General features: G+C 41.0%; 1 protein-coding gene across 1 annotated transcript; it reads right to left on the reverse strand.

Annotated features, from left to right (window-relative positions):
• Window positions 1-4,988: 4,988 nt before the first annotated feature.
• LOC148115772 (uncharacterized) lies at window positions 4,989-27,301 on the reverse strand. Its single transcript, XM_087884252.1, has 2 exons — window positions 22,617-27,301; window positions 4,989-16,134 (listed from the first exon to the last, which is right to left on the reverse strand). Exon 2 carries the CDS (start codon window positions 15,470-15,472, stop codon window positions 13,430-13,432), a length of 2,043 nt encoding a protein of 680 aa, XP_087740378.1. The 5' UTR covers window positions 15,473-16,134; window positions 22,617-27,301; the 3' UTR covers window positions 4,989-13,429.
• Between the last annotated feature and the right edge of the window lie 90 nt (window positions 27,302-27,391).

Below are 27,391 nucleotides of genomic sequence, written 5' to 3' on the forward strand. Positions count from 1 at the left end.
TTTTATTGTTTGGCTGTTCACCGCCCTGAGTCCTTCGAGAGTAGGGCGGTATACAAATCGAATAAATAAATAAATAAATAAATAAATTTCTATGGCTTTTCTCCTTTCTGGCTCCTCTTGTGCATAATCAGCTGTGATTTTCAACTTGTATTTTTCCCACAATAGGCAAATCTATGGAGCTTTTCCACAGTTGATATTCTTGAGGGAGTCAAAAATATAGACAATGCCTTGTTTAGTGTTGCTTTCATTCAAGCCGTTTTCTTCCTCACAGGGAGAAGCCTGCATTCCTGTCTGCTCTACGTGACTTTCCTTATTGACCTTTTTCTCCCCACTGACTTCTAGATACTTCTCTTTTTTGCTGATTGAAAAATAATCTCCTTTCACTCTTCATGTAATGTATCATTGAGTTCTGCATAATCTGCTTATTTTTTCTTGATTTTCTCTCTTTTGTCTAACAAGAGGAGGAGGAGGAGAATTGTGTGGTTTTCTGAAGGAAATGGAAAATATTTTGATTTCTGGCTTGATTTTCTTCCCTTTTTAACATTGCTTGTTATTCTCAGTTGTTCCAAGTGCTCTTATTGCCATCTTCTTTGCCTGTAAGATTCAAAGAAAAATGTAACTTTAATTGTTTATAAAGTGCTTAGAGATGACGTGAAAAAATAAAAATTATATTACATAATATAAATATTACAATATGTAAATATCAGCCTCTGCCAGGCTGAGCACCCTGCTCTTCAGATCCCAACAGTGCCTGGCGGTGGTGCTCCTGGCAGGCAGGTGAATGTCCCAGGGCTGGACATGCATACCTCATCGCACTGCAGTGGACTCGACCCCAGCGCAGCGCTCTCTCCACCTGCTTCCCTATCCGCTGGGTGGACTGGCCCGGAAGCAGTGCATCCCCATTGCAGGCTGGAGGTGAGACCCGAGGCAGAGGGGAGGGCGAGCGGGCGGCAGCCACCCGGGGGCCCCACGGAAGCCAAGAGCTGGGCTCAAAAGGTGGTCAAGCCTCCCCCTCTCCCCCAACGCAGCCTGCACCCTTCAGCCAAGCACGATGGGCCCAAGGTGGGTCTCCCTCCCCTTCCATCAGCCTTATCTTTGCAGGCAGTCACAGTGAACAGAACGACCATCACCCATCCCTACCAGCCCTGGCTTCAGCAACTTCATTGTCTACCCATGGCGTTGGGGGGGAAACGCGCACAATGTCACCCTCTGCCCACCGCCTCTCAGCCTCTCTGCAAGGGAGGAGGCAATGGCGGCGGACTTCAGACCACTGTGGAGCATGCCACCAGAGACCAAGAAGCAGGAAGCTCCCACAGCAGTACTGGGAGCAATGGGCACTTGAATGTGAGTGAAACCGAGAGGCGGGCCAGGTTGTAGGAAGGACAAGCATGGGAAGCAACATTTGAGGAAAAAGGGCTTCAGTTTAAAAGGAACCTTATTTGAAGGCCGGGAGGCCCTGCCCCTCGTGTCTCATGGGGCTGCAACTCCATGTGCCAAAAACATCATTTTCTTTAAATGTCAATCGCGAGCCAAGGACGTCCCCACCAGGTGTTTGGAAGGTGTGGACCAAAGACAACCGAAGGATTGTGACCTGATTGGACCATGTGATGGACGTGTGACCTAGGGGCAAGAACTTTTGGATTTGATTTGCGTGGGGAGGACCTCAGGTCCTTCAGAATCGGTTTTTCATCAGCTGTGCCAATATGGGATTCCTAATAAATGTTTATTCTGCGTAAACTTCAGGCCTCAGAGTTTTGATTTCGTTGGGTGCGTTATTTGGAACCCTGACACTAACCCGACTCTCCGAATAAAAACAATAAAGAAGCTCCCTACGCTTGCAGGGCAGCTGTCCAGGGTCCTAAACTCTGGATGTTTATCTGGGAAACCGGGCAGTGGGTAGACTTAGGGAAGATGGAGACATCCACCGGTACCATCGGAGCTGTGGGGACTGGAGGAGACTGTGGGGACAGCTCCGGAAGCCTTGGATACCCCACTGTGGTGGAACAAGCGGAAGCCGCAGCGGCAGAGATTGAGTGCCAACTGGCTGCCCAGCCCAAGGAGTATGCGCCCTGGCCATCCACCCAGGAGCTTCCCCAGTGGGGAAATGGCTCAGGGAGCAGCCTCAGAATCCCAGCGAACCCAGATTCCTTGAAGTTGCCAGCAGCCAAAGAATTATACCGGGCTGGAGAGGACCTGAAGAGCCATCTGGTGTTCTAGGACCCGCAGATTTCCTCAGCTCAAGCAGAGTGCATCACTGTTTTTGAGTGGAGGGCTACGAGTCCATTGAACATTAGTGAGTCCAGGGAATGGGGAATCCAACGCTATCAAGGAGCCAAACCTCCGGCTGACTTTGTGGCAAGATCAGACACGAGGAGTGGGTCTCTGCGCTCCCGTGCCAAGTTCTCCCCATTGGTGGGCTCCGAGAGGAGTCAAAACCATCCTGTAAGGGAGGCGAAGTAAAGAGGGGTGCCCTGCAAGGTCGCAGAAAGTCGCAACTCTCCTGTTTGACTCGGGTTTTTATCCCCCTCTCAGCCACAACGAGAAGAGGCAACCTAAAGATGGCTGCAGCAAAGCTGGGGCAGCCGAGGAACAACTAAGAAATGTGCAGGAGCGATATAAATGAACAGGGATTGGAGCTGGGTGAGATAATTCTTTTTTCTGTATTTAGTCCCTAAACTTAAAGGAAAAAAGAAGAAAAACCAGGAAGAGACTCTTAGAATTATCTTTTTTAAAGCAGTGAACAACCATAGAGAGAAAAATCCTAGACCTAAATGAAAGGAACTAAGGGGAGAAAAGCTAAAGACCTTTTAACCATAGAAAATTGGATTTTAAACTAAGTAGGTGTTGTTATGGAAAGGCATTATAAAATGCTGGAACTATATACCTCAATTAAATCAAGAACTCAATTTTGTCTCTATAAATTGAATTAAATTTGGATTAATTAATCTATCACGCTTGAAACAGCTGAAACCTATTGATGCTGCCATCTACTGGTGAATGGAATACACTACACCCCTACAAATCTAGGAAAATTCTGACAGAAGAAACAAGCAACATTCTTTTGAAGGATTGTGGCGATACTAACTGTTCTATAATTAATTACTATTGTGAGAATAAGGAAGACTCTTAAATAAAGTAAAGCAACTTTTGTTTTGCAGAAACTGCCTGGACTACTTAAATGGAATTGATTAATAACCCTGAGATGTAAAAAGTTATGATTATTGAACTCTCTGATGAGCAAAATTGGAACTGAATATATTGTTTTTGGCCTTGACTAAAAGCGGACTTATTAAACTAAGACAAGATGCTCTATCAGGGGGAAATGAGTGAGATTTCAAGAGAAATGGCATGGATGTTTCAAAGCATTAGGGACACCGTGACAAAGAACCACAGAAAGATAAAAAATTTAATCCAAGGCATAAGTGGCAAAATAGAAAATATGATACAACTGACAATGAATGAAGATCAAAGAGTCCAGGAAACAGAGGAGGCGGCAGAAAGAATGGAGAAAAAGATAGAACAGACAAATCACCAAACAAAACAAGATGATGAGAAGAGAGATACAAAAATGGAATTGGATAGCCTGGAAGATGTCTTTGAAAGAGAGATAGGGGAATGGGTGGATACTCTGGAGATCTGGCAGCATAGAAGGATAGAGATGGGAGAAATGTTTAGATAGAATAATGAAGATACAAATGTTGACAGAGTCAAAGATCCAAGAGAGGAGTATGGAGGAAAGCCAAAAAAACGAATAAGAATTGAAGTATTAAAACGGGCAAGAGATGATGGATAGAAAATATTTTTTTCCTTTCTTCTTTTTTCTAATATAATGATGGCCTGATTAAAAACTAGAATAGAGGTAGAAATAAGAATATACACCTTTATATAAAGGACTATGTCTTAACATAAACATGTGTATTAACATAAACATGTGTATTAACATTAGCAATTTGCAACTCTTACACTGCAAAAATATATGGACTTCACAACTCGACTAGGGTAAAGCAATAGACGCAATTTATATGGACTTCAGTAAAGCCTTTGATTCAGTGGTACATGACAAACTACTTCTAAAACTAACATTTCATGGCATAGCCGGATCCAAACAAACAAGGATTAGTAAGAGTGACCTGACTAGAAGAATAGAGGTAGAAATAATAAATAGGGGGAATATTAAGTAGATAAAATTTCTATATAAATTGAATATAAGTAATAATTATATGGGAAGATGAGCGGTTGAAAGATGGTATTACTATGTATGTTTAAGATTATTAGCATTAGAATGGAACATTGAAATATTGAATAACTACTTTAAAATAATCATGTACATTAATATTAGGAGTATATAAGTTTGATTAATGTAACAATTGACTGTTGCTATTTATATTAACATGTTGATATATGTTTAAAAATTAAAATCCAATAAAACTTTTTTTAAAAAGAGCCAAACCCTGGAGAGGCTGCCAGAGAGATTTGGCCAGCTGAGCATCAGCTGCTTGGGCCAGCAACCCCCAGCCAGCCAGCCTGTCATGGTCCTGGCCCAGCTGACCTTCACCTTCTCTGGCCACGGGAGTGTGACCACTCAGAGTGGGATTTCCTCCTCCTTTCACTCAGTGCTGAGCAGATTGCTCCTAAGCCTCCCTTGTTGGGCCTGATCTACCGAACTGACAGCTTAACCAGTGACAGTTGACAGCCAACAGCCAGGGCCCCTAGCCTAGACCAATCCAGCCCAGGCCTACAACAAGGGGCCATGGTCTACGAACACCAGGTAGTCCACCTTGCCAGCCTCTCCTTAGTCTACCTCCGGTGGACCAGATCCCTCTGGGCTGGGCATACTACACTGGACAGGAGTGGATCCAGTGCCAATGGAACATGAACCGGATTTGGTCCCACCTCAATCACTATGGAGCCCAGTACCAATCTGATCAAGAAATATGTCAAGGTTCCAAGGAACATCCCCCACCCAAGTAAGACTCCAAGGCCAGCAGTTCCTCAAAGTTTCATTTTATTAGAAATGTCATATTGGCACATCTGGGAAAACCCAAATCTGAAAGCCCCCACATTTTCCCCACCCAAAGGAAAGTCAGTCCCTTCCCCTGCACCCACATGTCAGTCACATGGCCCAATCAATCCACCGTCCTGATGTTCCCCAGGTACACCTCTTCAAGTGCAGGCTGAATGTCCTTGACTCCCAGAGCAAAGAATGTTGTTATGACTATATATCTCCACCAACTCCATGCAACCCCCCCTCCTGTTTTCCCACAGCACTAAATGTGGCAGCCCTGAAGATCCAAAATAAAAGATGGGCTCCAGGGCTGACAAAATGATCTCAGCCATTGCTGACAACATGGAGGGCAAAGCGGCCAAGTGGGTGGCCCAACTTGTGGCCCAGCATTCGAAATGCTGAAGTAACAGTTCACTGAGGAGCTGCAGATCAGAGCCAAAGTGTACTTGCCAACAAAGTATCTAAAGCCTTTGAGCTTTAGATACTTTGTATCTAAAAGCTTTTAGATACAAAGTATCTATGAGCCTTGATAGCACAGTGGTCTAAGCACCCTGTTATTAACACAGCTGCCTGCAGTTACTGCTGGTTCGAATCTCTCCAAGGCTCAAGGTTGACTCAGCCTTCCGTCCTTTCTAAGGCAGGTAAATTAAGGACCCAGTTTGTGTTGGCAATAAGCTGACTTTATATAAATATACAAAAGTATGAAGGCTATTGCTTAACGCATTGTAAGCCGCCCTGAGTCTCCGGAGAAGAGCGGCATATAAATCAAATTGGAAAAATAAATAAATAAATAAATAAAACTCAAACTGCCCAGGAGAAAATTAGGTCCTAAGTTCAGAGTGCCTTTCCCAATAGTGATAAATCCTGTTACTGTTCAGCTTAGACTGAACACCACTGGGCGAGGGGTGGGCGAGCCAGCAATTTAACAAACGGTTTGGTGTTTTTTTATAATTTTATTGGCCTCACAGCTGCTGCGGGGCTTCAAAGGGCCGCCCTACAGCTGATCAGTGTTAAAAGAAAACAAATGAGTAGACCGACGCCTGCAAAAATAAATGGGTAGACCCAGTGGTGGGATTCTACTTTGGTAGAACCGGTTGTTAAGTAGTTAAGTAGTTAAGCCAGTGGTTGCCAAAGTGGGCGGTACCGCCCCCTGGGTGGCGGTGGAATGCCTTAGGGGGCGGTAAGAGGCAAGGGGGGCGGCAGGTGGGGCTAAGTGGCAAGGAGGGTGGCCCCCACCCTTTGACCTGTGCCTCGCAGCACTTACCTCCTTGCAAGCAAACAGCAAGAAAAAACAGCCCCTTCAGCTTCAGCATCCATTAATTAGCACAAGTTGATTAGATCGGCCTCCCGACTCTCAGCTGATTTGCTCTCAGCTGTTTTGCCAGGGCTCTGTTGCTATCTGTAAAGAGTGCTGGAGCAGATTTTTTTTCCCCCTAGCTATGCTGAAAAAGCGAAACTGAAAGTAAAGCAGGGTCAAAATGAAGCAGAGAGAGATTTCTTTTTTTTCCTCACCAAAAAAGGTAGGTGCAAATCTGCAAACAATGGGAAATTTAGGGCAAAAGAGGAGAGTTCAAGATTTTAAAACACAAAAGAAAAAAAGCTCTATTTAACTAGGGAATTGTAATAATTGAGATACTATTAATTGTATATTGTGTTGAAAGCAGAAATGGTTAAGTTGTGGTTTGGAGGAATATATGGGAGAAATTATTTGGTTTATTATTATTGGTAAATATAATTAATTGATTTGTAAGAAATTGGATTGCATGGAAATAATTGGAATATTCTTGTTCATATTGATTAATATACAAAAAAGATAGTTATATAACTAATTGATTATATTAAAATGTTGAATTTGTATTAAACAACTGTAATATTACATAATTAACCAACGTGAGGGTGGATATAAAAATAGATTGCAATGGGAAGGGGTATAATACAGAATAGAAGTGAAAATTGAATTTGATTAAGATTAGAGAGGAGGTGGCTTCCGGTTGGTGCCGCCGTCGTCGCTAGACGGTCTTTCAAGACCGCCAGCCCCGCCGCCCGTAAAGAGCCGCCTCCACAGCTGAGAGGCAGCTTGAAAAACTCCGTTTCTTTGAGGAAATGTGAGCAGAGCCGGCGAGATCAGGTAGAGCCCCCTGTGAAGTCCCCAGATTGTCTTTTTTGCTTCTGGGGAGGAAGCAGGATGAGGCTCCCTATCCAGCTCGCCGTGGCTCCGGACTCCAGGGGAACTCTGCATGTAGCAGAGCCAGACGACGCGACCAACATAACCAGCGAAAGTCAAAAGATTTATTAAAAATAAACAGGGTGAAATCTGGATCTGGAACTTAAAACTGCAAGTATTTATAATAACCCTGTGATTGAATTTAAGAACGGAGAAAGAGTGAAAGTTTAAAATGGCGTCCGGCTTTAGAGGCTTGAAAAAAGCTGAAAGCGAAAGTGGATTTGCCTGACTGTCTCAGTACACTACAAAGTATCTAAAGCAACAGCGCTGGCTAGAAGAGAAGGGAAAAGGTTTTTTTTCCAAAGTGTCTTTATGTTCCTTCTCCCTTAGAGACTTGATTAATTCTGAGAGGTTTTTGTGCAGGTGAAAAGGGAGAGAAGACTTCCTTCTTAAAAAGAGTTTGTCTGCGTGGCAGAATGGCTTCAAAGCCAGACAACAAAGCTGTAGGGGGGGTGTTCCCCCACTCATAAGTCACAAGCACAGTTTTTAAGCTTGCAGACTCAGAGCCAGAGACAGGAGATTGATTTTAAAGATTTGAAGGAATTTATTATTGCGGCTCTGATGAAACAAGATGAGGTTATGGACCAGAAGTTTGAAAAATTTCAACAGGAAACTAAGGAGGTGGTTCAAGAAAAGTATGATAAGATGAAGCGAGATATTCTGACAGTTTTGACTGGCTTGTCAGAAGTAATTGTCCAGATTGATAAAAAAAGTGGAAGAAATTAATTTAGAAGTAGAGTCTAAAATGAAGGAAGCTGATTATAAGATTTATAATGTGGATAATAAAACGCAAAGGATTGAAAATGAAGTGACAATGATGCAATTCAAATTTATGGAGTTTGCTGTAAGACTGAGGGGGATAAAGGAAAACAACAGAGATTTGAGAAGGATTTGTGCTGATGCTTTGGCTGAGATGCTAAAGGTTAGCTCTGAAGAGGTCCTGTCCAAGATTGACAAGATTTACAGAGTGAATTCTTGGGTGGCAAGGCAAAGGCAATTGCCCAGAGATGTAGTGATATACTTTACAGACAGAAGAATAAGAAATGACATCTTGCAAAAGTCTTTTGTTTCCATCTTACAAGTGGATGGAAGGGAGATTGGGATTTATAAAGAGCTGCCGCCTAAGATGCTAAAAGATAGAAAGGATTTTGGATTTTTGGTGACTGAACTAAAGAAACAACAAATTCCATTTAGATGGGATGCTCCAGTTGGTATAATATTGAGGTATCAAGGAGAAAGGTATCGATTAAATACTGTTAAAAAAGCGGAAGAATTTTATCTCAATGTTTTTAAAACTGGTCCAGCATTTCCACGTACATCTTCAGTGTTAATACAGGAGGGTGATAAAGAAAAGCAAACTGAACAAGAGATTGAAGTCCAGTGGAAGCAGATGGAGATGGAGCCAATGGAAATACAAGGATCTACAGGGGGCTTTTTGGATGAGCCGTTCCCGGATCTTCCTTTAAAGGTTAAAGGTGAACCACCTAAAAATACAAGAGAAGTGGCTTTGGATCTTGATCTGATGTCCTATAAAGTTAAAGATCAGCGTATAACCCGATCAGCCTACAAACGAATTCCAGAAAAACAACAACAGCAGAGGTCTAAGCCAGCACAAGGCAAGAAAAGAAGCAGGTTCTACAAAACTAAAAAAATTTAGACCAATATCTCTTTTGAATATGGATTATAAATTTTTTGCAAAACTATTAGCCAACAGATTATTGCCAGTTATCTAAGAGCTGATTCATGATTAAGCAGGATTTATAGAAGACAGATATATGAAAGATAATGTGAGGCAAATTATAGATTTATTGGACTATCTTGAGAAGAATAAACAGATCCCTGTAGTGCTGGTGTTTTAGGATGCGGAGAAGGCCTGTAATCGAGTGAATTGGAACTTTCTATTACAGACTTTAAGAAAGATGGATTATGTGTACGTTGAAGGGAATAGCTATGAGGCAAGAGGATTATGGAATAAGGGCACTTGCAGTTGATCTGGTTGTTACCCTAACATGGTCAATGGAACTAATAATCTAGATGAAAGACTTTACAGAAGATATCATACGGAATATAAATATAAATATAAAGTCACTCGGGGGGGGGTTATATATAGAAGTACTCTTCAATGATGGGGGCAGATGGCAACTAAAGACTAATTAAATACACTGTTGGAAGAAGGATTTGATGTAATTGTTTAGATGCTATAAATTATTACATATGGTGGACCTGCGGGGAAGTGGATGAAACAAAATTGATATGGTATATGGTGATAGGCTAGGTTACTGATTGTTCAATATTGGAAAAGGGATGTTATGTTTATTATAGAAGAATGGACTCTGAAGGTGACCAGTTTTGCAGATATGGCGAGGATATCAGCATACATAAAAGACTGGACCCAAGAAATCTATGCACGGGAGTAGAGGAAATGGATAGATTATGTGCAGAATAAATATTAAACTAGGAAGTATCAGATAACTTTTAGTTGAATGTTGTGTAGAAATGTATAGTATATAGGGGATAGAATACTAGAATGTCAGGAAGAAATGTATACTACACAGGGGGTAGAGTAGATGGGCGGCAAAGTATTATATAATGTGATTTGGATTTGGATTTCATCCTGGGGAAGCCATGGGGGGAGGGGAGGGTAAGGGAGGGTTAGGGAGGGAAAGGGGGGGAAGGGGGAAAATTTGTATTTGTAAAACTTTTTCAATAAAAAAAAAAAAGATTAGAGAGGAGGATGAAGGGTAATATTGGTTTTTTTAAAAATAAATGAGGAATAAATATGGCAAAAAGGAAATATAGAAATTGTAAATTTAATTGAAATGACTAAACACTGTTTAAATTTGTGAACCGGCCAAATACTCTGTTCAAAGAAAATACATTATATGTTTGTATGTGTGTTTCTAATTATTGCTATTTATTCATATTTGTTCTCTTTTAATCTTTAAAGTTTAACAATTCATTCTTTATCTTAATATCTTAATATCTTTATATTTGTTTGGGGTTGGCTTTCTTCCCTTTCATCTTTTTTATTGTACAGCAATCTTTCTCCTCAAACCTACCACCTCTCTCTTTTCTTTCCTTCTTACTTTCTCTTCCCCCCTCTTCTTCTCCTACCTTTTTCCTTCTCCTCCTCTCTTCCTCCCTCTCTTACCCTCACTCCTACTCCAATTTCCCTTCTCTTCCTTCATCCCTCTCTATTGCCGTATCCTTTTATGCATATGGACTACTCAGAGGGCTGAAAAAGTTATTTTTGACTGGTCCTCCCACTTTTGACCAGTCCTCGAACTTACGACTGTCCTCACATTTTATGTTTTTGCCCGATCTTGTCACCATGGTGAAGAGAAGCAGTTGTGAAATGAATGATACGGTTGTTAAGAATGCTACAATGGGCATAAATGATGACTAGAAATAAGTGCGAAGACCAGTCAAAAGTGCGAGGACCAGTCAGAAATTAATTTTTTCAGCCCTTTGAGTAGTCCCTATGCAGATAGCCACGCCCACCCGGTCACATGACCAGTTAGCCACACCCACCCGGTCACATGACCACCAGGCCACACCACCAACTAAGCCACACCCACAGAACCGGTTGTTAAAAAAATTGAATCCCACCACTGCCCCACCCCCTATAAATAGCATTGTTCGGAATAGCAGTTTGCACGACCCACTAAGGAAGATAGTAACAATAAAATACACAGAATACAGCCATATTTGGCCTCCTGAAGCCTTGCCCCGCACGTCCCATTTTTGTGAAAATATTTGTGAAAAAAACTGGCCCGTTTTTTTTGCAAAAACAGGGTGGGCAGAGACCCTTTGGGAGGTCCGCAGGCTGCTCCAATACAAATTTATCCCTGTAACAAAGATAGCTAACACTATTAGTTAACGCTAGAGAAATCCCCTGAATCAACCAATCTAGAGCAGTGATTCTCAGCTGGGGGTTCCTTTTGAAATTGCTGACCACCAGCGAGTGGGAGAAAGCAATTTCACAGAGGAGGGGATGGAGAGGGCTGTGGGATGAATTCACACCCATTCCCAGACCCTCTTGGGATCAACCTGCAGCCCTCCCCTGCCTCCTCAGGCGGTGGAGCGTGGGGGGGGGGATGCTTTTCAAGAAGTCTCAAGGAGGGCTGAGAGCTGGTTTCTGTCCCACAAGTAAGATTTGGTCCAGAACCAACCCCAACATGAAGGTCTTTTATTTGCTCCTTGTACTCCTTGTCTTTGCATTTTTAACAGGTAATAAATTAAATTTCTGATGATGTAAAAATAGCTTATAACTCACCTTTCTAGACAGCTATTATCATGTCTAAAAGCAAGATACTCTTCTCCATCTTTTGTCTGGAGTACCATTTAATCCAGAGCCTTTTAACTCCAGAAGTCCAAGTTTAAAGAATGGACTTCTGGAATTAAAGCTCCATTTTTTAGCTAAAACTTAATTCACACCTGTTAGTTTTGCTTGAGCAGTGTGAACAATTGACAGTGTGATCCTCCAAAGGTGTGAAAAATATATCATTGATTTTCCTTTGGCATTTAAACTAGATAACCAATGTGAAAAAGTGCATCAAGGAAGGACTGGAAAGCCAATTCATACTGAACTGTATTGGGTTTTCTGTTGTTATTTGAATAAAAGGAAAAGAAATCAAATAGTGGTACCTAGTGCGAAAAAAGAGATGAAATAATGGGTCATTCTCAACACTTGAATTCTCTACATTTAAAATATCCAGAAATTATTATGGTTAAGTGAGTTTTGCCCCATTTATGATTTTTCTTGGCATAGTTCAAATCAGAGTTCAAATCAAAGATTTGATAGTTAAAATCAAAGTTCAAATCAGAGATTTGATAGTTCAAATCAGAGATTTGATAGTTCAAATCAAAGATTTCTGAGACCAATGTTGAATATTTCAGTAGTCACCAATCCCAGTCTTAAAATGAGTTTAGAATCAGTGGGAGTCACTGATAACAATGAACTACTAGCTACTGATAATGAGTCCAGTCCTACCTTTCTTTTCCTTCTGTCCAAGTTTTGCAAGTACTTTTTCCAAGTATACGTTTTATTCCAAAGTATACAAACCATTATTGTTAGGGAAAAAATGGGTCTTCCAAGCAATTTTAAAAGACACTGTCAGAATGACTCTGCTCTCAGGCCCCCTTGTGGCTACTTGAAAAGCATCCCCCCCACATATGTAAATGAGAAGAATAAACTTAAAAATCCTAGCCTTTTAAAATTGAAAATATGGAGAATTGGGAGGATGAATATGAGACACTAAGGGAGATGTTTCAAAAAGTAAGGGAGGCATTTAAGGGAAATAAAGAAGCAGAGAATTGGTTAACTTGCAAAAAAAAGAAAGAGAAAAGATGAATGAGAAGCAAGAGAAACAAGGAGATAATATGGAAAAGGAAATAATTGGGGGAAAAAGAAAGATGATTACACTGGGTTCAATAGAAATAGAATAAAAATGGATATGGGAAAATACATCTCAAATATCAAGAAAAGAGAAATAAATGGGGTAAGATTGAGAATGAAAAGTAATAGAGTTAAAATTAAAGGAAAAAGGCTAAAGGGGAGATATAAGAACAGGAAAAATAAGAAGGTAAAGAAATGGGAGAAAGGGAGGAAAAGCAGCAAGCAGCAGAGCCCTGCGCAAAAAAACTGAGAGAGTCGGGAGGCCAATCTAATCAACTTGTGCTAATTAGCCTATGCTGAAGCTGAAAGGAGCTGTTTTTTCTTGCTGTTTGATTGCAAGGAGGTAACTGCTGCGAAGCACAGGCCAAAGGGGGGGGCACCCTCTGCCACCCTCCTTGCCACTTAGCGCCCCCTGCCGCCCTTTTGCCTCTAGCACTACCCTGCTGCCCCCCATGCCTCTTACTGCCCCCCTAAATCATCCCACCGCCCCCCACTTTGGTACCGCCCACTTTGGGAACCACTGCTTTAGGTCATCACTCATCACTTTGGAAAATCCATGTGCATTTTCTTGTGTGCAATATGGGTGGAATGTTTCCTGAAGCACCGTCCACTCTTGGGGCACTTAAATGGTTTCTCCCGTGTGTATAAGCACATGACTTAAAAGGCTAGTCTTAGTACTGAAACCTTTCCCACAATCTGGGCACTCGTATGGTTTCTGTCCTGTGTGAGTGTTCCGATGTTTCACCAGGTGGGAATTCTTACTGAACCTTTTCCCACAATCAGGACATTCAAATGGTTTCTCTCATGTGTGAGACCTCTGGTGTGTCACCAGGTGGGAATTCTGACTGAACCTTTTCCCACAATCAGGACATTCAAATGGTTTCTCTCCTGTGTGAGTCTTCTGGTGTGTCACCAGGCTGGAATTGTTACTGAACCTTTTCCCACAATCAGGACATTCAAATGGTTTCTCTCCTGTGTGAGTCCTCTGGTGTGTCAATAGGTGGGAATTCTGACTGAAACATTTACCACAATCAGAACATTCAAATGGTTTCTCTCCTGTGTGAGTCCTCTGGTGTTTCACCAGGCTGGAATTGTAACTGAAACTTTTCCCACAATCTGGACATTCAAATGGTTTCTCTCCTGTGTGAGACCTCTGGTGTGTCACCAGGTGGGAATTCTGACTGAACCTTTTCCCACAATCAGGACATTCAAATGGTTTCTCTCCTGTGTGAGTCCTCTGGTGTGTCACCAGGTGGGAATTCTGACTGAAACTTTTCCCACAATCAGGACATTCAAATGGTTTCTCTCCTGTGTGAGTCTTCTGGTGTTTCACCAGGCTGGAATTGTGACTGAAACTTTTCCAACAATCTGGACATTCAAATGGTTTTTCTCTTGTGTGAGTCCTCTGGTGTGTCACCAGGATGGAATTGTGACTGAAACTTTTCCCACAATCAGAACATTCAAATGGTTTCTCTCCTGTGTGAGTCTTCTGGTGTGTCACCAGGCTGGAATTGTTACTGAACCTTTTCCCACAATCAGGACATTCAAATGGTTTCTCTCCTGTGTGAGTCCTCTGGTGTGTCAATAGGTGGGAATTCTGACTGAAACATTTACCACAATCAGAACATTCAAATGGTTTCTCTCCTGTGTGAGTCTTCTGGTGTTTCAACAGGCTGGAATTGTAACTGAAACTTTTCCCACAATCTGGACATTCAAATGGTTTCTCTCCTGTGTGAGTCCTCTGGTGTATCACCAGGCTGTAATTGTGACTGAAACTTTTCCCACAATCAGGACATTCAAATGGTTTCTCTCCTGTGTGAGTCTTCTGGTGTGTCACCAGGCTGGAATTGCTACTGAAACCTTTCCCACAATCAGGACATTCAAATGGTTTCTCTCCTGTGTGAGTCCTCTGGTGTGTCACCAGGCTGGAATTCTGACTGAAACTTTTCCCACAATCAGGACATTCAAATGGTTTCTCTCCTGTGTGAGTCCTCTGATGTGTCACCAGGTGGGAATTTTGACTGAAACTTTTCCCACAATCAGGACATTCAAATGGTTTCTCTCCTGTGTGAGTCCTTTGATGTATCACCAGGCTGGAATTGTTACAGAAACCGTTCCCACAATCAGGACATTCAAATGGTTGCTCTTCTGTGTGAGTCCACTGGTGTATCACCAGGCTGGAATTGCGACTGAAACCTTTCCCACAGTCAGGACATTCAAATGGTTTCTCTCCTGTGTGAGTCCTCTGGTGTGTCACCAGCCTGGAATTGTGACTGAAACTTTTCCCACAATCTGGACATTCAAATGGTTTCTCTCCTGTATGAGTCCTCTGGTGTGTCACCAGGTTGAAATTGCGACTGAAACTTTTCCCACAATCAGGACATTCAAATGGTTTCTCTCCTGTATGAGTCCGCTGGTGTGTCACCAGGTGGGAATTGCGACTGAAACTTTTCCCACAATCAGGACATTCAAATGGTTTCTCTCTTGTGTGAGTCCTTTGGTGTATCACCAGGCCGGAATTGTTACAGAAACTGTTCCCACAATCAGGACATTCAAATGGTTGCTCTTCTTTGTGAGTGCACTGGTGTATCACCAGGCTGGAATTGCGACTGAAACGTTTCCCACAATCAGGACATTCAAATGGTTTCTCTCCTGTGTGAGTCCTCTGGTGTGTCACCAGGCTGCAATTCTGACTGAAACTTTTCCCACAATCAGGACATTCAAATGGTTTCTCTCCTGTGTGAGTTTTCTGGTGTGCCACCAAGCTGGAAATGTGACTGAAACTTTTCCCACAATCGGGACATTCAAATGGTTTCTCTCCTGTCTGAGTCCTTTGTGGTCTCATGAGATGGTAATTTCCAATGAAACTTTCACACAATTTGGACACTCTTATGTGATGGGTGTCCTGTGATGTATTACCATATTGCCATGCTCAGTAAAGTATTCACATCGGGAGCACTCGTATGGCTTCTCTCCTGTGTGAGTCGTTCCATGAACCACAAGGAGGCTGTTCTGACCAAACTTTTTGGCATATTCAGATAATTTGTATGGCAGATCTATAAGATAAGTAAATCTATGGAGATTTTCCACAACTGATATTGTTGAGGTCAAAAATATGTGTGATCTATTGTTTAGTAGTGTTTTGATTAAAACCATTTGCTTCTTCCCAGAGCAAGGCCTGTATCATTGTCTGTCCTATGTGCCCTGCTCAATAAGACCTTTTCCTTCCCCCTAACTTCCAGATATTTCCATCTTTTTCTGAATGAAAAATAATCTTCCTTGATCTTTCATGCAATGTATCCTTGAGTTTCGTATCCTCTACTTTTTCCAGCTCAAAATCTCATGTTAATTTTCTCTCTGTTGTCTATTAGCTGCTGGAGAAGGAGAATTGTGTGGTTTTCTGAAGGAAATGGAATATATTTTGATTTCTGGCTCAATTTTATTTCCTTTTCAACGTTGCTTGTTATTCTCAGTTGTCCAGAGTGCTCTTATTGCCATCCTCTTTGTCTATAAGTTTTAAAGAAAAGTGTAACTTTAATTGTGTAACCAGTAAAGTATACATTACAACAAAAAAGCAAACATTCCACAATGCTAGAATAATCTCTTACATTAATTATAATTCATTTGACACATGGAAGAGTACCAAGATATCTATTCAACCATGAAATTATGTTGTTGATTTGGGTCAATCATAAATTCTTGGCACTAAGAATTATCCTCAAATATATCTGGATGTACTGACGGTAGATTATATATTTATTTATTTATTTATTTATTTATTTATTTATTTATTTATTTATTTATTGGTTCGATTTTTATGCCGCCCTTCTCCGGAGACTCAGGGCGGCTTACAATACGTTAAACAATAGCCTTCATACTTTTATATATACCTGCTTAGTAGGGCTTTTGGGCCCCCCTAAGCAGTGTTCTTTTTTATACAAAGTCAGCTTATTGCCCCCACAATCCGGTCCTCATTTTACCTACCTCGAAAGGATGGAAGGCTGAATCAACCTTGAACCTGGTGAGATTTGAACTTGCAGTAATTGCAGGCAGCTGGTGTTACTTAATAGTGCTTTAGTCTGCTGTGCCACCAAGGCTCATTAATTAATATAATTGCAGATATATGCATATAGAAAGAAATACAGATACAAACACCTACAAATGAATATATGTGGAAGCTCCATGAGTTTTCAGCCTGCGAAAATGTCCCAAACTGGTTAATGTCAAACCTTCTGAGTTAAATTTAGAGATGTGGGGCTTGAACTGAGGAAATGATGCCGAAAGCCTCTGCAAGATTTGAAGCACCAGTTTTGCTCATGAAAGTCCTCAGCTGCAAATAAGAGAAGAAAATGCTGTCTACAACCCCTTCTGGTGACATCCCAATTCAAGCAATCCTGACTTACTGAGTGCAGTTGGGACTGGCTTCTGTGTCACTAAGCAGCCGGTCAGGAAGCATGATGTCACATGACAGTGCCAACTTGCATCTGTTCCACAAACTGCGACTTGCAATTTCCTGCTGGCATCCCTACTAATTTTGCTTCAGAATCTAGCTGAGAAGGTCACAAACGGGGATCCTGAGTGTGGGATGCTGCAGCCATCAAAAATGTGCAACGGTTGGCAGAACCCAAGTTGGTTTCTCTCCTTTTCCTGCACCTTCATAACCACAGGAACGTTTTTTCGGAAAAACAGGCCAAAAAAAAAGCCTCAAAATCGGGACACAAAAGCCTCAAAAATGGCCCCCAAAAGCCTCAAAAATTGACCAAAAAAGCGTCAAAACAGCCCCCCAAAAGCAGGCCAAAAATAGCCTCAACAATGCCCCCCAAAAACCTCAAAAATGGGCCAAAAAGCCTCAAAAACAGCCCCCTAAAAGCCTGAAAAACGGGGGAGGGGGAGCCTCAAAAATGGGGAAAAAAGCCCCAGAAACAAGTCGAAAAAAGCCTCAAAGACGAGCTGAAAAAAGCACCTAAAAATGGGCCGAAAATAGCCCCAGAAACAGGCCGAAAAAAGACTGGAAAAGGCCCCAAAAAAGGTCGGCCAAAACCTTTTTTTTTTGTTTTTTTCTTCTTCTAAATTTAGATGTGCCTTCTAGTCAGGTGAGTCTTATAGTCTGAAAAATACGGTCAGTAGAGTTGAACCTGGTTAATACCCGGATGCGGCACCAATAGGAAATAACATGCTTTTGGCAAGACCTGGAAGTTAAAAAACATAAACCCTAGAAAAAGACTAGTGGCAGAATCCATGCAATTTGGTTGCCAAGAGAATAGCAAGCCCATAAGAGAATAGGTTATGAGTTGGCGGACTTCCAGTTGGCGCCGCGGGGAAACAGACGGGGAAATGGCGAGCTCCGCTGAGCCCTGCCAAATCCCCTCTGCTAAGCTGCCGCCGATAGGTCTGCGGACCTCTCCTGTCTTGTAGGGGCAGGGGGACAAGAAGGAACGCCTTGGTCGGCCGAGAGGAACGGGCAGGTTCCTCAGGGCTGGAGGCTTCTCCTTCATGTCGGTGGCAGCGGAACGGCAGCCATGGCGGCTGCCCTGAAACCGTGGCAATCGGGAACAAGGATTGTGCTGGAGGAAGAAGATGAAGAAAGAGCAAAGATCAAGAAGCCGGGTGAGTGACACCAACCCAGGCAATATAACGTACCTATCTGGAATTATTGGAAAATAAGACCCCAAATTTAAAAGCGGCTGCTGGACTGCGGGGCTTAAAGATTGATAAGAAAAAAAAATGGGTAAAAGACCCAAATTGAATTTTGTTGCAGTAAACTTAAATTGGATGATTTGGCATTAATAAAGTTCTGAAATTTGACTGTGCCTTTAACTGGAGTGGATAGGAGAAATGGATATTCCTGAGAATTAATGCCTCTAAAAGAAAATGAAGCTAATGAAGATAGACAGATGGATGGCTACAAAATAGCCATGGAGTCTGCAGTGACTAAGCAGGGAAGTGGATTGAAGAGATTTCCCTTTCTGGGTGGAAAAAAAACATGTTAATTGGCTTTTTACCTTGGATTACTTGAAATTAATATTGGATATAAGGATTTTGGAGATTCCTACTCTGTCCCAGATGATCTTAAGAAAGAAGAAAGAAGAAAGAAAGAACATTTTGGATTTTAACAATGGTGACTGACAAAACTGTAAACAAAAGCTAGGTGTGGTGTAGTTAACAAAGACATGAAGCTGATGCACTACGCTTGGAACAGACATTTTAAAAGTTTTAAAGGGACATACAGAAATTCTTTACTTTGAACTGATGAACCTTGAAATAGAGCACTTTGGACAGAGAGGAAAAGGAAGAAAAGGAAGAATTAAAGTGGATAAATTTAAATGTGACTAACTGAAATGTAAAGTTTAAAAGCCTATGTATATATGATGAAGTTTAAAAGCCTAGGTATATATAATATATGGATAAAAAAAACAGGAAGGGTTGTGAAATAATAAAAATAGAAAATAAGAGGTGGCTATTAAAATAGTGGATGATTATCAAGGGGATAAAAATAATAAAGAAGAATATATTTTGAGGCAGGAAAATTTTAAGAAAATGTACTGTTTGATGTAATATGTTTTAATTTTAATTTGCAAACAAATGTTAAACTGATGAATAAGGATTGATTGAATAAAATACAAGATACACAGATGCTAGTGGTTAGTCTTGAATTAAGGTAATACATGTTGGAAATGATGACTATTATGAAATATACTGAGATTTAAATTGAAAGAGTAGGATGGAAAAATGATATAAAACAGATAATTATATTACAGTTAAAATGTGTGGGATGGATACCAACTAGATAAGAGTTTGAGACTCGGTGGAAATATGTTGGAAATTAATTAGAAGTGCTGGAAATCAGCTAAACAAATAGGAGGAGTGCTGGAGGGAATTATGCTGGATACCAGCGAAACAATGGAGGGAGATTAGAGGAGATTATGCTGGAAATCAGCCAAACAATGGAGGGAGTTAAGGAGGAGATTATGCTGGAAATCAGCCCATAAAATGCTGGAAACAGCCAAACAAATAGGAGGAAAGTTGGAGGAGACTATGCTGGAAATCAGCCAAACAATGGAGGGAGTTAAGGAGGAGACTATGCTGGAAATCAGCCCACAAAATGCTGGAAACAGCCAAACAAATAGGAGGAGAGTTGGAGGAGAGTTGGAGGAGATTGAGGAACTATTCTGAAATTAACTAAATAGTTGGTGTTTTGGAGGGGATCAAGCTGAGAATTAATCAAATAGAATAAGCTGGCAGATAGTTAAATATTAGAGGGAGATATAGTGGAAAATATATTAGAAATTGGAGTAAATAAAATATGTCTTTGTGAGAAATCTGTGTAATATGTAAACTGGGACAAAAAAAAACTAAGGTAAACTGATTTGAGGATAAGGGTCAAAGGATTAAAATTAGACAAAATGTTGTTTTATAAAATATAATAAAAACGGAGTGGTATTGAATTGAAATTAAGAATAAATGGTGATAAAATTGTAAGGTAAACACTTAACAAGTGGTTAGAATATTGTAAAAATTATTTTGATATGACTTGTATAAGATATAAAGTAAAGAAGAATAAAGATATGTTTAGAATTGTTATGCAGATGTAAAAATGAGTGAAAGTGAATTTGAAATTAATTTTGGATAGATATAATGGATTTATATAGATGAAAATGTGAAATTTGAGTTAAAATTGTTTTTTTTTAAGTTTTGAATTTCTTTTTTATCTTCTGTTCTTCTCTTTTTTGTTTTTTGTTTTGTTTTTTGTAATGGAAATTGTGAATTGAGCTTGTGAAAGGAATGTAAGCGTGGTAACCATCTATGACCGGATCAAGATTTTTGCTGTTGAAAGTTATTTTTTATGTTTAAATTTGGAAAAAATAAATAAAAAATATTTACAAAAAAAGAGAGAATAGGTTATGAGTTGGAAGGGACCTTGGAGGTCTTCTAGTTCAATCTCCTTCTCAGGCAGGATACCCTATAACATTCCAGACAAATGGCTGGCCAACAGGGTGGATTTGATTTAAATCAAGTTGATTTAAATCACTAGTAAAAAGGCTTGATTTAAATCAACTCGATTTAAATCATAATTTTTAAAGAGCAGCTGTCATCTCTGCTACTCCTTTGTCCCACTGTTGACCCACCGATAGTCCCAGTGTTGCAGAATATACAGCCTCATGCTACATAACTAAGCTCCATTTCATGCTGAATAAACTATTTATGTATTTTAAATAGAAAACTATCTTACGATAGATTTTTACCGCAAAAGTTTTTTATTAAAATAAATTTGATAAAAATCAAAAAAATCCAATTTAAATCAAAAAAATCCGATTTAAATTAAAAAAATCTGTTTGTTTTGATTTTTTTAAAAAAATCATTGATTTTTATCCACCTTGCTGCCCAATCTTGTCTTAAAGCACAGGTGTCAAACTTGCCATGTCATGTTGCCGTCACGTGACATTCTACCCATTTGTGGAGCTGGGGTGGGTGTGGCCTGCATGTCACGCATCCAGCCCATGGGCCACAGGTTTGACACCCCTGTCTTAAAAGGTTCCTCATGAATCTAAATGACAACTTGTCATCCAAAAGATAGAAAAGGGAATTAAGGATCTCCTATAGTGATCTAAATTTTTAGTAGCAGAGAGAAAATTATAAGGGGGGCGGGTTTGAAGTTGCAGGTAAATTGGGGGAAGAGTGACCATGTCATGCTGGAATTCAATATAATGCAGACACAAGCAATAGAGCAAAATCAAACTAATGTCTTAGACTTTAAAGCAGCTGATTTTAACAAACCAAGAGACAGCTTGGGAAGGATTCCATGGATGAAAATCTTATACAAGAGCCTTGGTGGCGCAGCAGACTAAAGTGCTGTTAAGTGGCACCAGCTGCCTGCAATTACTGAAAATTCAAATCTCACCAGGCTCAAGGTTGACTCAGCCTTCCATCCTTTCGAGGTAAGTAAAATGAGGACCTGGATTGTGGGGGCAATAAGCTAACTTTGTATAAAAAAGAACACCGCTTGGGGGGCCCCCGAAAGCCCTATATATACAAAAGCATGAAGGCTATTGCTTAACGCATTGTAAGCCGGCCTGAGTCTCCGGAGAAGGGCGGCATCTGAATCGAACCAATCAATCAATCAATCAATCAATGGGAAAACAACTCAAGAAGCCTGAGAAACTCTGGCTGCCTAAACAGAGGGATAGAATTGAGATCACATGAAGTATTAGTACCAATTTATAATGCTTTGATTAAGATCACACTTGGATTACTGCAACCACTTTTCATCACCACAATATAAAAAAGGCGTCCAGACTCTATAAAGAGTGCAGAGAAGAGCAGAAGGGATAATTAGTGGGTTGCAGTAATTGGGAATGAATCGTCTAGTGAAAGGAAGGACTAGGGGTGACATGATAGCAGTGTTCCAATACTTGAAGGGTCAACTTCTTTTCCAAAGCACCAGAAGGACAAGACAAGAAGCAATGCATGGAAACTAATCAAGGAGAGAAAAAAACCTGGAATTAAGGAAAAATCCCATCAGTGAGAACAATTAGCCAGTGGAAGGGAATGGCTGCAATTTTCTGCTGCCTGGAAGATTGAAAAAGCCTCTTTTGAGTGAAGGTTGATTCTTCGGGAATGGCTTCCCTCCAGAGGTTGTGGGGGCTCCATTGCTGGTGGCTTTTAAACCGACGGGACAGCCATTTGTCTGAGACGTCATTAAGACCTCCAAGGTTTCTTCCAGCTCTCTTCCAAACCTCCAGTGACGGAGCTCCCTCTGGAGGGAAACCAGCCCCAAAGGCTCAACCTCCCCTTGAAAGGAGGCTTTTTCAAGCTTCCCACCAGCAGAAATTGCAGCCCCCAGTTTCCCAGCCTGCAGCACCAGTGGGCTTCCATTTGGGGAGGGAAGGAACCTGCAGCAGCCGCAGCTGAGAGGCTTCAGCCCAGTTGCTTCTCCGCTTCCAGCCCAAGTTGCTCCCGGACTCTCCTCCCACCTGCTGCCCTCCACTCACCTGGCAGCTGCTGCTTCCGCCATGGAAACAGCACAAAAGCCGCTCTGCACACCAACTTCCTCCCATCAGCCATCCGGAAGAGGAAGTTCCTCTGCGCGTCTCCTCTCCTCCCAGCCTTTCTAGCAATGCAGTACTTGATGATTTTAACTCCTTAAACACAACCACAGGCGCCGCCTGCTGTACCGTCCGCTTTCTAGCCACCGGTGTTGCCTGTTTGAGCGCCATCTCCAGGCAGGCAGAAAAACGCGCTTGTCCCCTCTCTTATCTAAGGCGGTTGCAAGAGGTTTTCACTGATTAAATGCTACCGTCATTTTTGACTTCTGGCAACTGACCCAAACAAAAGAGTGAAATGTGATACCTCTAAGCTTACGAAGATTAGCTACGTGCTGAGCCCTGAAAGTTCATGACATTTTATTTTTTCATTTATTTTATTTTATTTGTAAAGCATATATAAGAAAACATATAAAAGCATAAACGTAATTGGAATACATGAAAAGAATAAGAGTAAAAAGGGACATGAGGCCAGGGACGATGGTGCGCTTAGGCCTTACAGACCCCTTAGCAATGGGGTGAGGTCAACAGTAGACAGTCTAAGGTTAAAGTTTTGGGGGTTTGGGGAAGAAATCAGAGAGTCTGCTAGGATAATTAGAACTGCAGAAAAAACAATTGCTACCAACCTGCCTTCCATTGAGGACCTGCATACTGCACGAGTCAAAAAGAGGCTGTGAAAATATTTACAGACCCCTAAACTGTTTCAACTCCTACCCTCAAAATGAGGCTATAGAGCACTGCACACCAGAACAACTAGAAAACAAGAACAGTTTTTTACTGAATGCCATCACTCTGCCATGTATTTAATTCCTTCAACACTCAAACTATTTACTAAGTCTGCACTCTTTTTTTTTATTATTGAAAAGTTTTACAAAAAAAAAGATTTTTCCCCCAATATTCCCCCCACCCTTTTTCCCTTCCGCCACTCACCCACCCCTTCCCCGCATCCCACCCTCCTTCCCCCCCCCCAAATCTATTCACGAGTCTTATGCAATGCTGTTTTAGAAATGAAACATCTACTGTACAATTTTGTTTGTCACATTTCCCTATCAAGGGGGGAACCACCAAAGTATCAATCCCTTGGTTCTGCTCACACCTCCCAGCCATCAAAGACTAACAAGGAGGAACCTCCAAGCGAAGGAGATCACAACAGGAGTTGCGAATGAACCTGGAGATCCTGTACTGAAAAACACAATCCCTTTCCTCAACTCAGTATTCCTACAGCTCTTCTCCATGAAGGTCACATGCAAGGCAGAGTAGCCTTTGCGTCTGAAATTTTACACTGCTTTTGTCACTGCCCCAAATTCCCCCAATATATTTGTTATTAATCTGGTTTCTTCCACTTGCGTGCCTCATTCACCACCTGAGGAGACATGCTTGGTGCATTGAATTGTTAGGAAAAGATAAACTATTTCTCTTTCCTCTTGTTTTCTGCTTCCATGAGGACCCACAATCTCTTAACTACAGCCTGAGCGCTCTTATCCCGAAGAGATGCTGCCTGGGAAATTCTGGGGTGGAAAATCTCGAGGATACCCAGGGAGAGAAAGGCTGGTTCTCTGCATGTGGCATTTCTATCATTGATTATGATAAAAATGCAGAGAACACTCCTAAAATGATTTTTGCAGAATTGCACAATTTCTGCAGAAATAAATACCCAGCAACTTCTGCTGCTGATGGGCAGCCAGACAGCCATTATCGAACTAACATGTTCCAATTTTTTCTTTCCTCCTTCCCATCTAATACTATGACATACTTGATGACAAAAACAATCAAGCAAATTCTTTCTGGTCAAATTGAAGAGTTAATTTCTCAGCTGGACTTAAAATTCAAGCCTTTACACTCATCACTTTAGGTCAGAGGTTCCCAAACTTTTTCAGTCCACCGCCCCCTTGGTACTACAAACTCATCCTCAGTGCCCCCCACCCAGGGGTGGGTTCTACTTATCTTTACTACCGGTTTGCAGTGGGGCCTCGAATGCTCACTTCGCTCACGCATGCACGCGCTCTTCTGCACATGCACAGAAGCGTTTTGGTGATGTTGGGGTCGGTGGGCGGGGCCTCCTGCCAGTTTTACTGCCCACCACTGCCCCCACCCCCACCCCCTATAAATAGCATTGTTCGGAATAGCGGATTGCATGACCCACTAAGGAAGATAGTAACAATAAAATACACGGAATACAGACATTTTTGGCCTCCTGAAGCCTTGCCCCGTATGTCCCGTTTTTGTGAAAAACGGGCCCGTTTTTGGCAAAAACATTGTGCAGAGACCTTTTGGGAGGTCTGCAGGCTGCTCCAATACAAATTTATCCCTGAAACAAAGATAGCTAACACTATTAGTTAACGCTAGAGAAATCCCCTCAATCAACCAATCTGGAGCAGTGATTCTCAGCTGGGGGTTCCTTTTGAATTTGCTGACCACCAGCGAGTGGGAGAAAGCAATTTCACAGAGGAGGGGATGGAGAGGGCTGTGGGATGAATTCACACCCATTCCCAGACCCTCTTGGGATCAACCTGCAGCCCTCCCCTGCCTCCTCAGGCGGTGGAGTGTGTGTGGGGGGGTGCTTTTCAAGAAGTCACAAGGAGGTCTGAGGGCTGGTTTCTGTCCCACAAGATTTGGTCCAGAACCAACCCCAACATAAAGGTCTTTTATTTGCTCCTTGTACTCCTTGTCTTTGCATTTTTAACAGGTAATAAATTAAATTTCTGATGATGTAAAAATAGCTCATAACTCACCTTTCTAGACAGCTATTATCATGTCTAAAAGCAAGATACTCTTCTCCATCTTTTGTCTGGAGTACCATTTAATCCAGAGCCTCTGAATTCCAGAAGTCCAAGTTTAAAGAATGGACTTCTGGAATTAAAGCTCCATTTTTTAGCTAAAACTTAATTCACACCTGTTAGTTTTGCTTGAGCAGTGTGAACAATTGACAGTGTGATCCTCCAATGGTCTGAAAAATATATCATTGATTTTCCTTTGGCATTTAAACTAGATAACCAATGTGAAAAAGTGCATCAAGGAAGGACTGGAAAGCCAATTCATACTGAACTGTATTGGGTTTTCTGTTGTTATTTGAATAAAAGGAAAAGAAATCAAATAGTGGTACCTAGTGCGAAAAAAGAGATGAAATGATGGATCATTCTCAACACTTGAATTCTCTATATTTAAAATATCCAGAAATTATTATGGTTAAGTGAGTTTTGCCCCATTTATGATTTTTCTTGGCATAGTTCAAATCAGAGTTCAAATCAAAGATTTGATAGTTAAAATCAAAGTTCAAATCAGAGATTTGATAGTTTAAATCAGAGATTTGATAGTTCAAATCAAAGATTTCTGAGACCAATGTTGAATATTTCAGTAGTCACCAATCCCAGTCTTAAAATGAGTTTAGAATCAGTGGGAGTCACTGATAACAATGAACTACTAGCTACTGATAATGAGTCCAGTCCTGCCTTTCTTTTCCTTCTGTCCAAGTTTTGCAAGTACTTTTTCCAGGTATACGTTTTATTCCAAAGTATACAAACCATTATTGTTAGGGAAAAATGGGTCTTCCAAGCAATTTTAGAAGACACTGTCAGAATAACTCTACTCTCAGCCCCCCTTGTGGCTCCTTGAAAAGCATCCCCCCCCCACATATGTAACTGAAAAGAATAAGCTTAAAAATCCTAGCCTTTTAAAATTGAAAATATGGAGAATTGGGAGGATGAATATGAGACACTAAGGGAGATGTTTCAAAAAGTAAGGGAGGCATTTAAGGGAAATAAAGAAGCAGAGAATTGGTTAGCTTGCAAAAAAATGAAAGAGAGAAGATGAATGAGAAGCAAGAGAAACAAGGAGATAATATTGAAAAGGAAATAATTGGGAAAAAAAGATAGATGATTACACTGGGTTCAATAGTGATAGAATAAAAATGGATATGGGAAAATACATCTCAAATATGAAGAAAAGAGAAAGAAACGGGGAAAAATTGAGAATGAAAAGTAATAGAGTTAAAATTAAAGGGAAAAGACTGAAGGGGAGATATAAGAACAGGAAAAAGAAGAAGGTAAAGAAATGGGAGAAAGGGAGAAAAACATCAAGAAAGAGAACTGTGGGGTATAGTTACGGACTGTACAGTTATAGAGACTAAATTGATTTTGAATTTAATAACTGCAGCAAGACTGTTGGTGGCACAATATTGGAAGAAGCAAGATTTACCTACAATCCAAGAGTGGACAATGAAAGTTACAAACCTAGGGGAAATGGCAAAAATCTCGGCGTACTTGAAGGATCATTCAAATGAAAGATATTTAAGAGACTGGAGAAGATGGATAGATTATATTCAAAATAAATACCGGAATAAGAAATTGCAGATAGGTTATGAATGACTATATAGATATTTGGTGTGTCTTTAAGTAATCAAGTTAGGGGGGTAATTAGGGAATTGAAGGAACAAGAGATGTGGAATGTTATAAGTATTTAGATTAGGATTGATCATGATTGTTGAAGGTTATACCAGGTAATTTGTTCTGGGAAGAGGAGGGGGGAGGGGGGAGGTTGGGGCAGGGAAGGGGGGGAAATATGTAAACTTTTTGTAAAACTTTTCAATAAAAAAAAAAGAAAGAAAGAGAACTGTGGAGAAACTAAGAGAAAATGGTTAAGAGTCAGTGAAAACGTTAATTTGTTAATAAAGAGAAGGATGCTAGTTGTAGAAATTATATGTGAAAATGCTGTTAAATGAAAAATAG

Source organism: Pantherophis guttatus, chromosome 2 (genome assembly GCF_059756535.1).
Source record: "Pantherophis guttatus breed Tessera chromosome 2, ASM5975653v1, whole genome shotgun sequence".
Taxonomy (NCBI): domain Eukaryota; kingdom Metazoa; phylum Chordata; class Lepidosauria; order Squamata; family Colubridae; genus Pantherophis; species Pantherophis guttatus.

What these genes read in the sequence shown, in the direction of transcription:
- LOC148115772 (XM_087884252.1), bottom strand. Translation starts at nt 15,472, where the DNA reads ATGAGACCACAAAGGACTCAGACAGGAGAGAAACCATTTGAATGTCCC.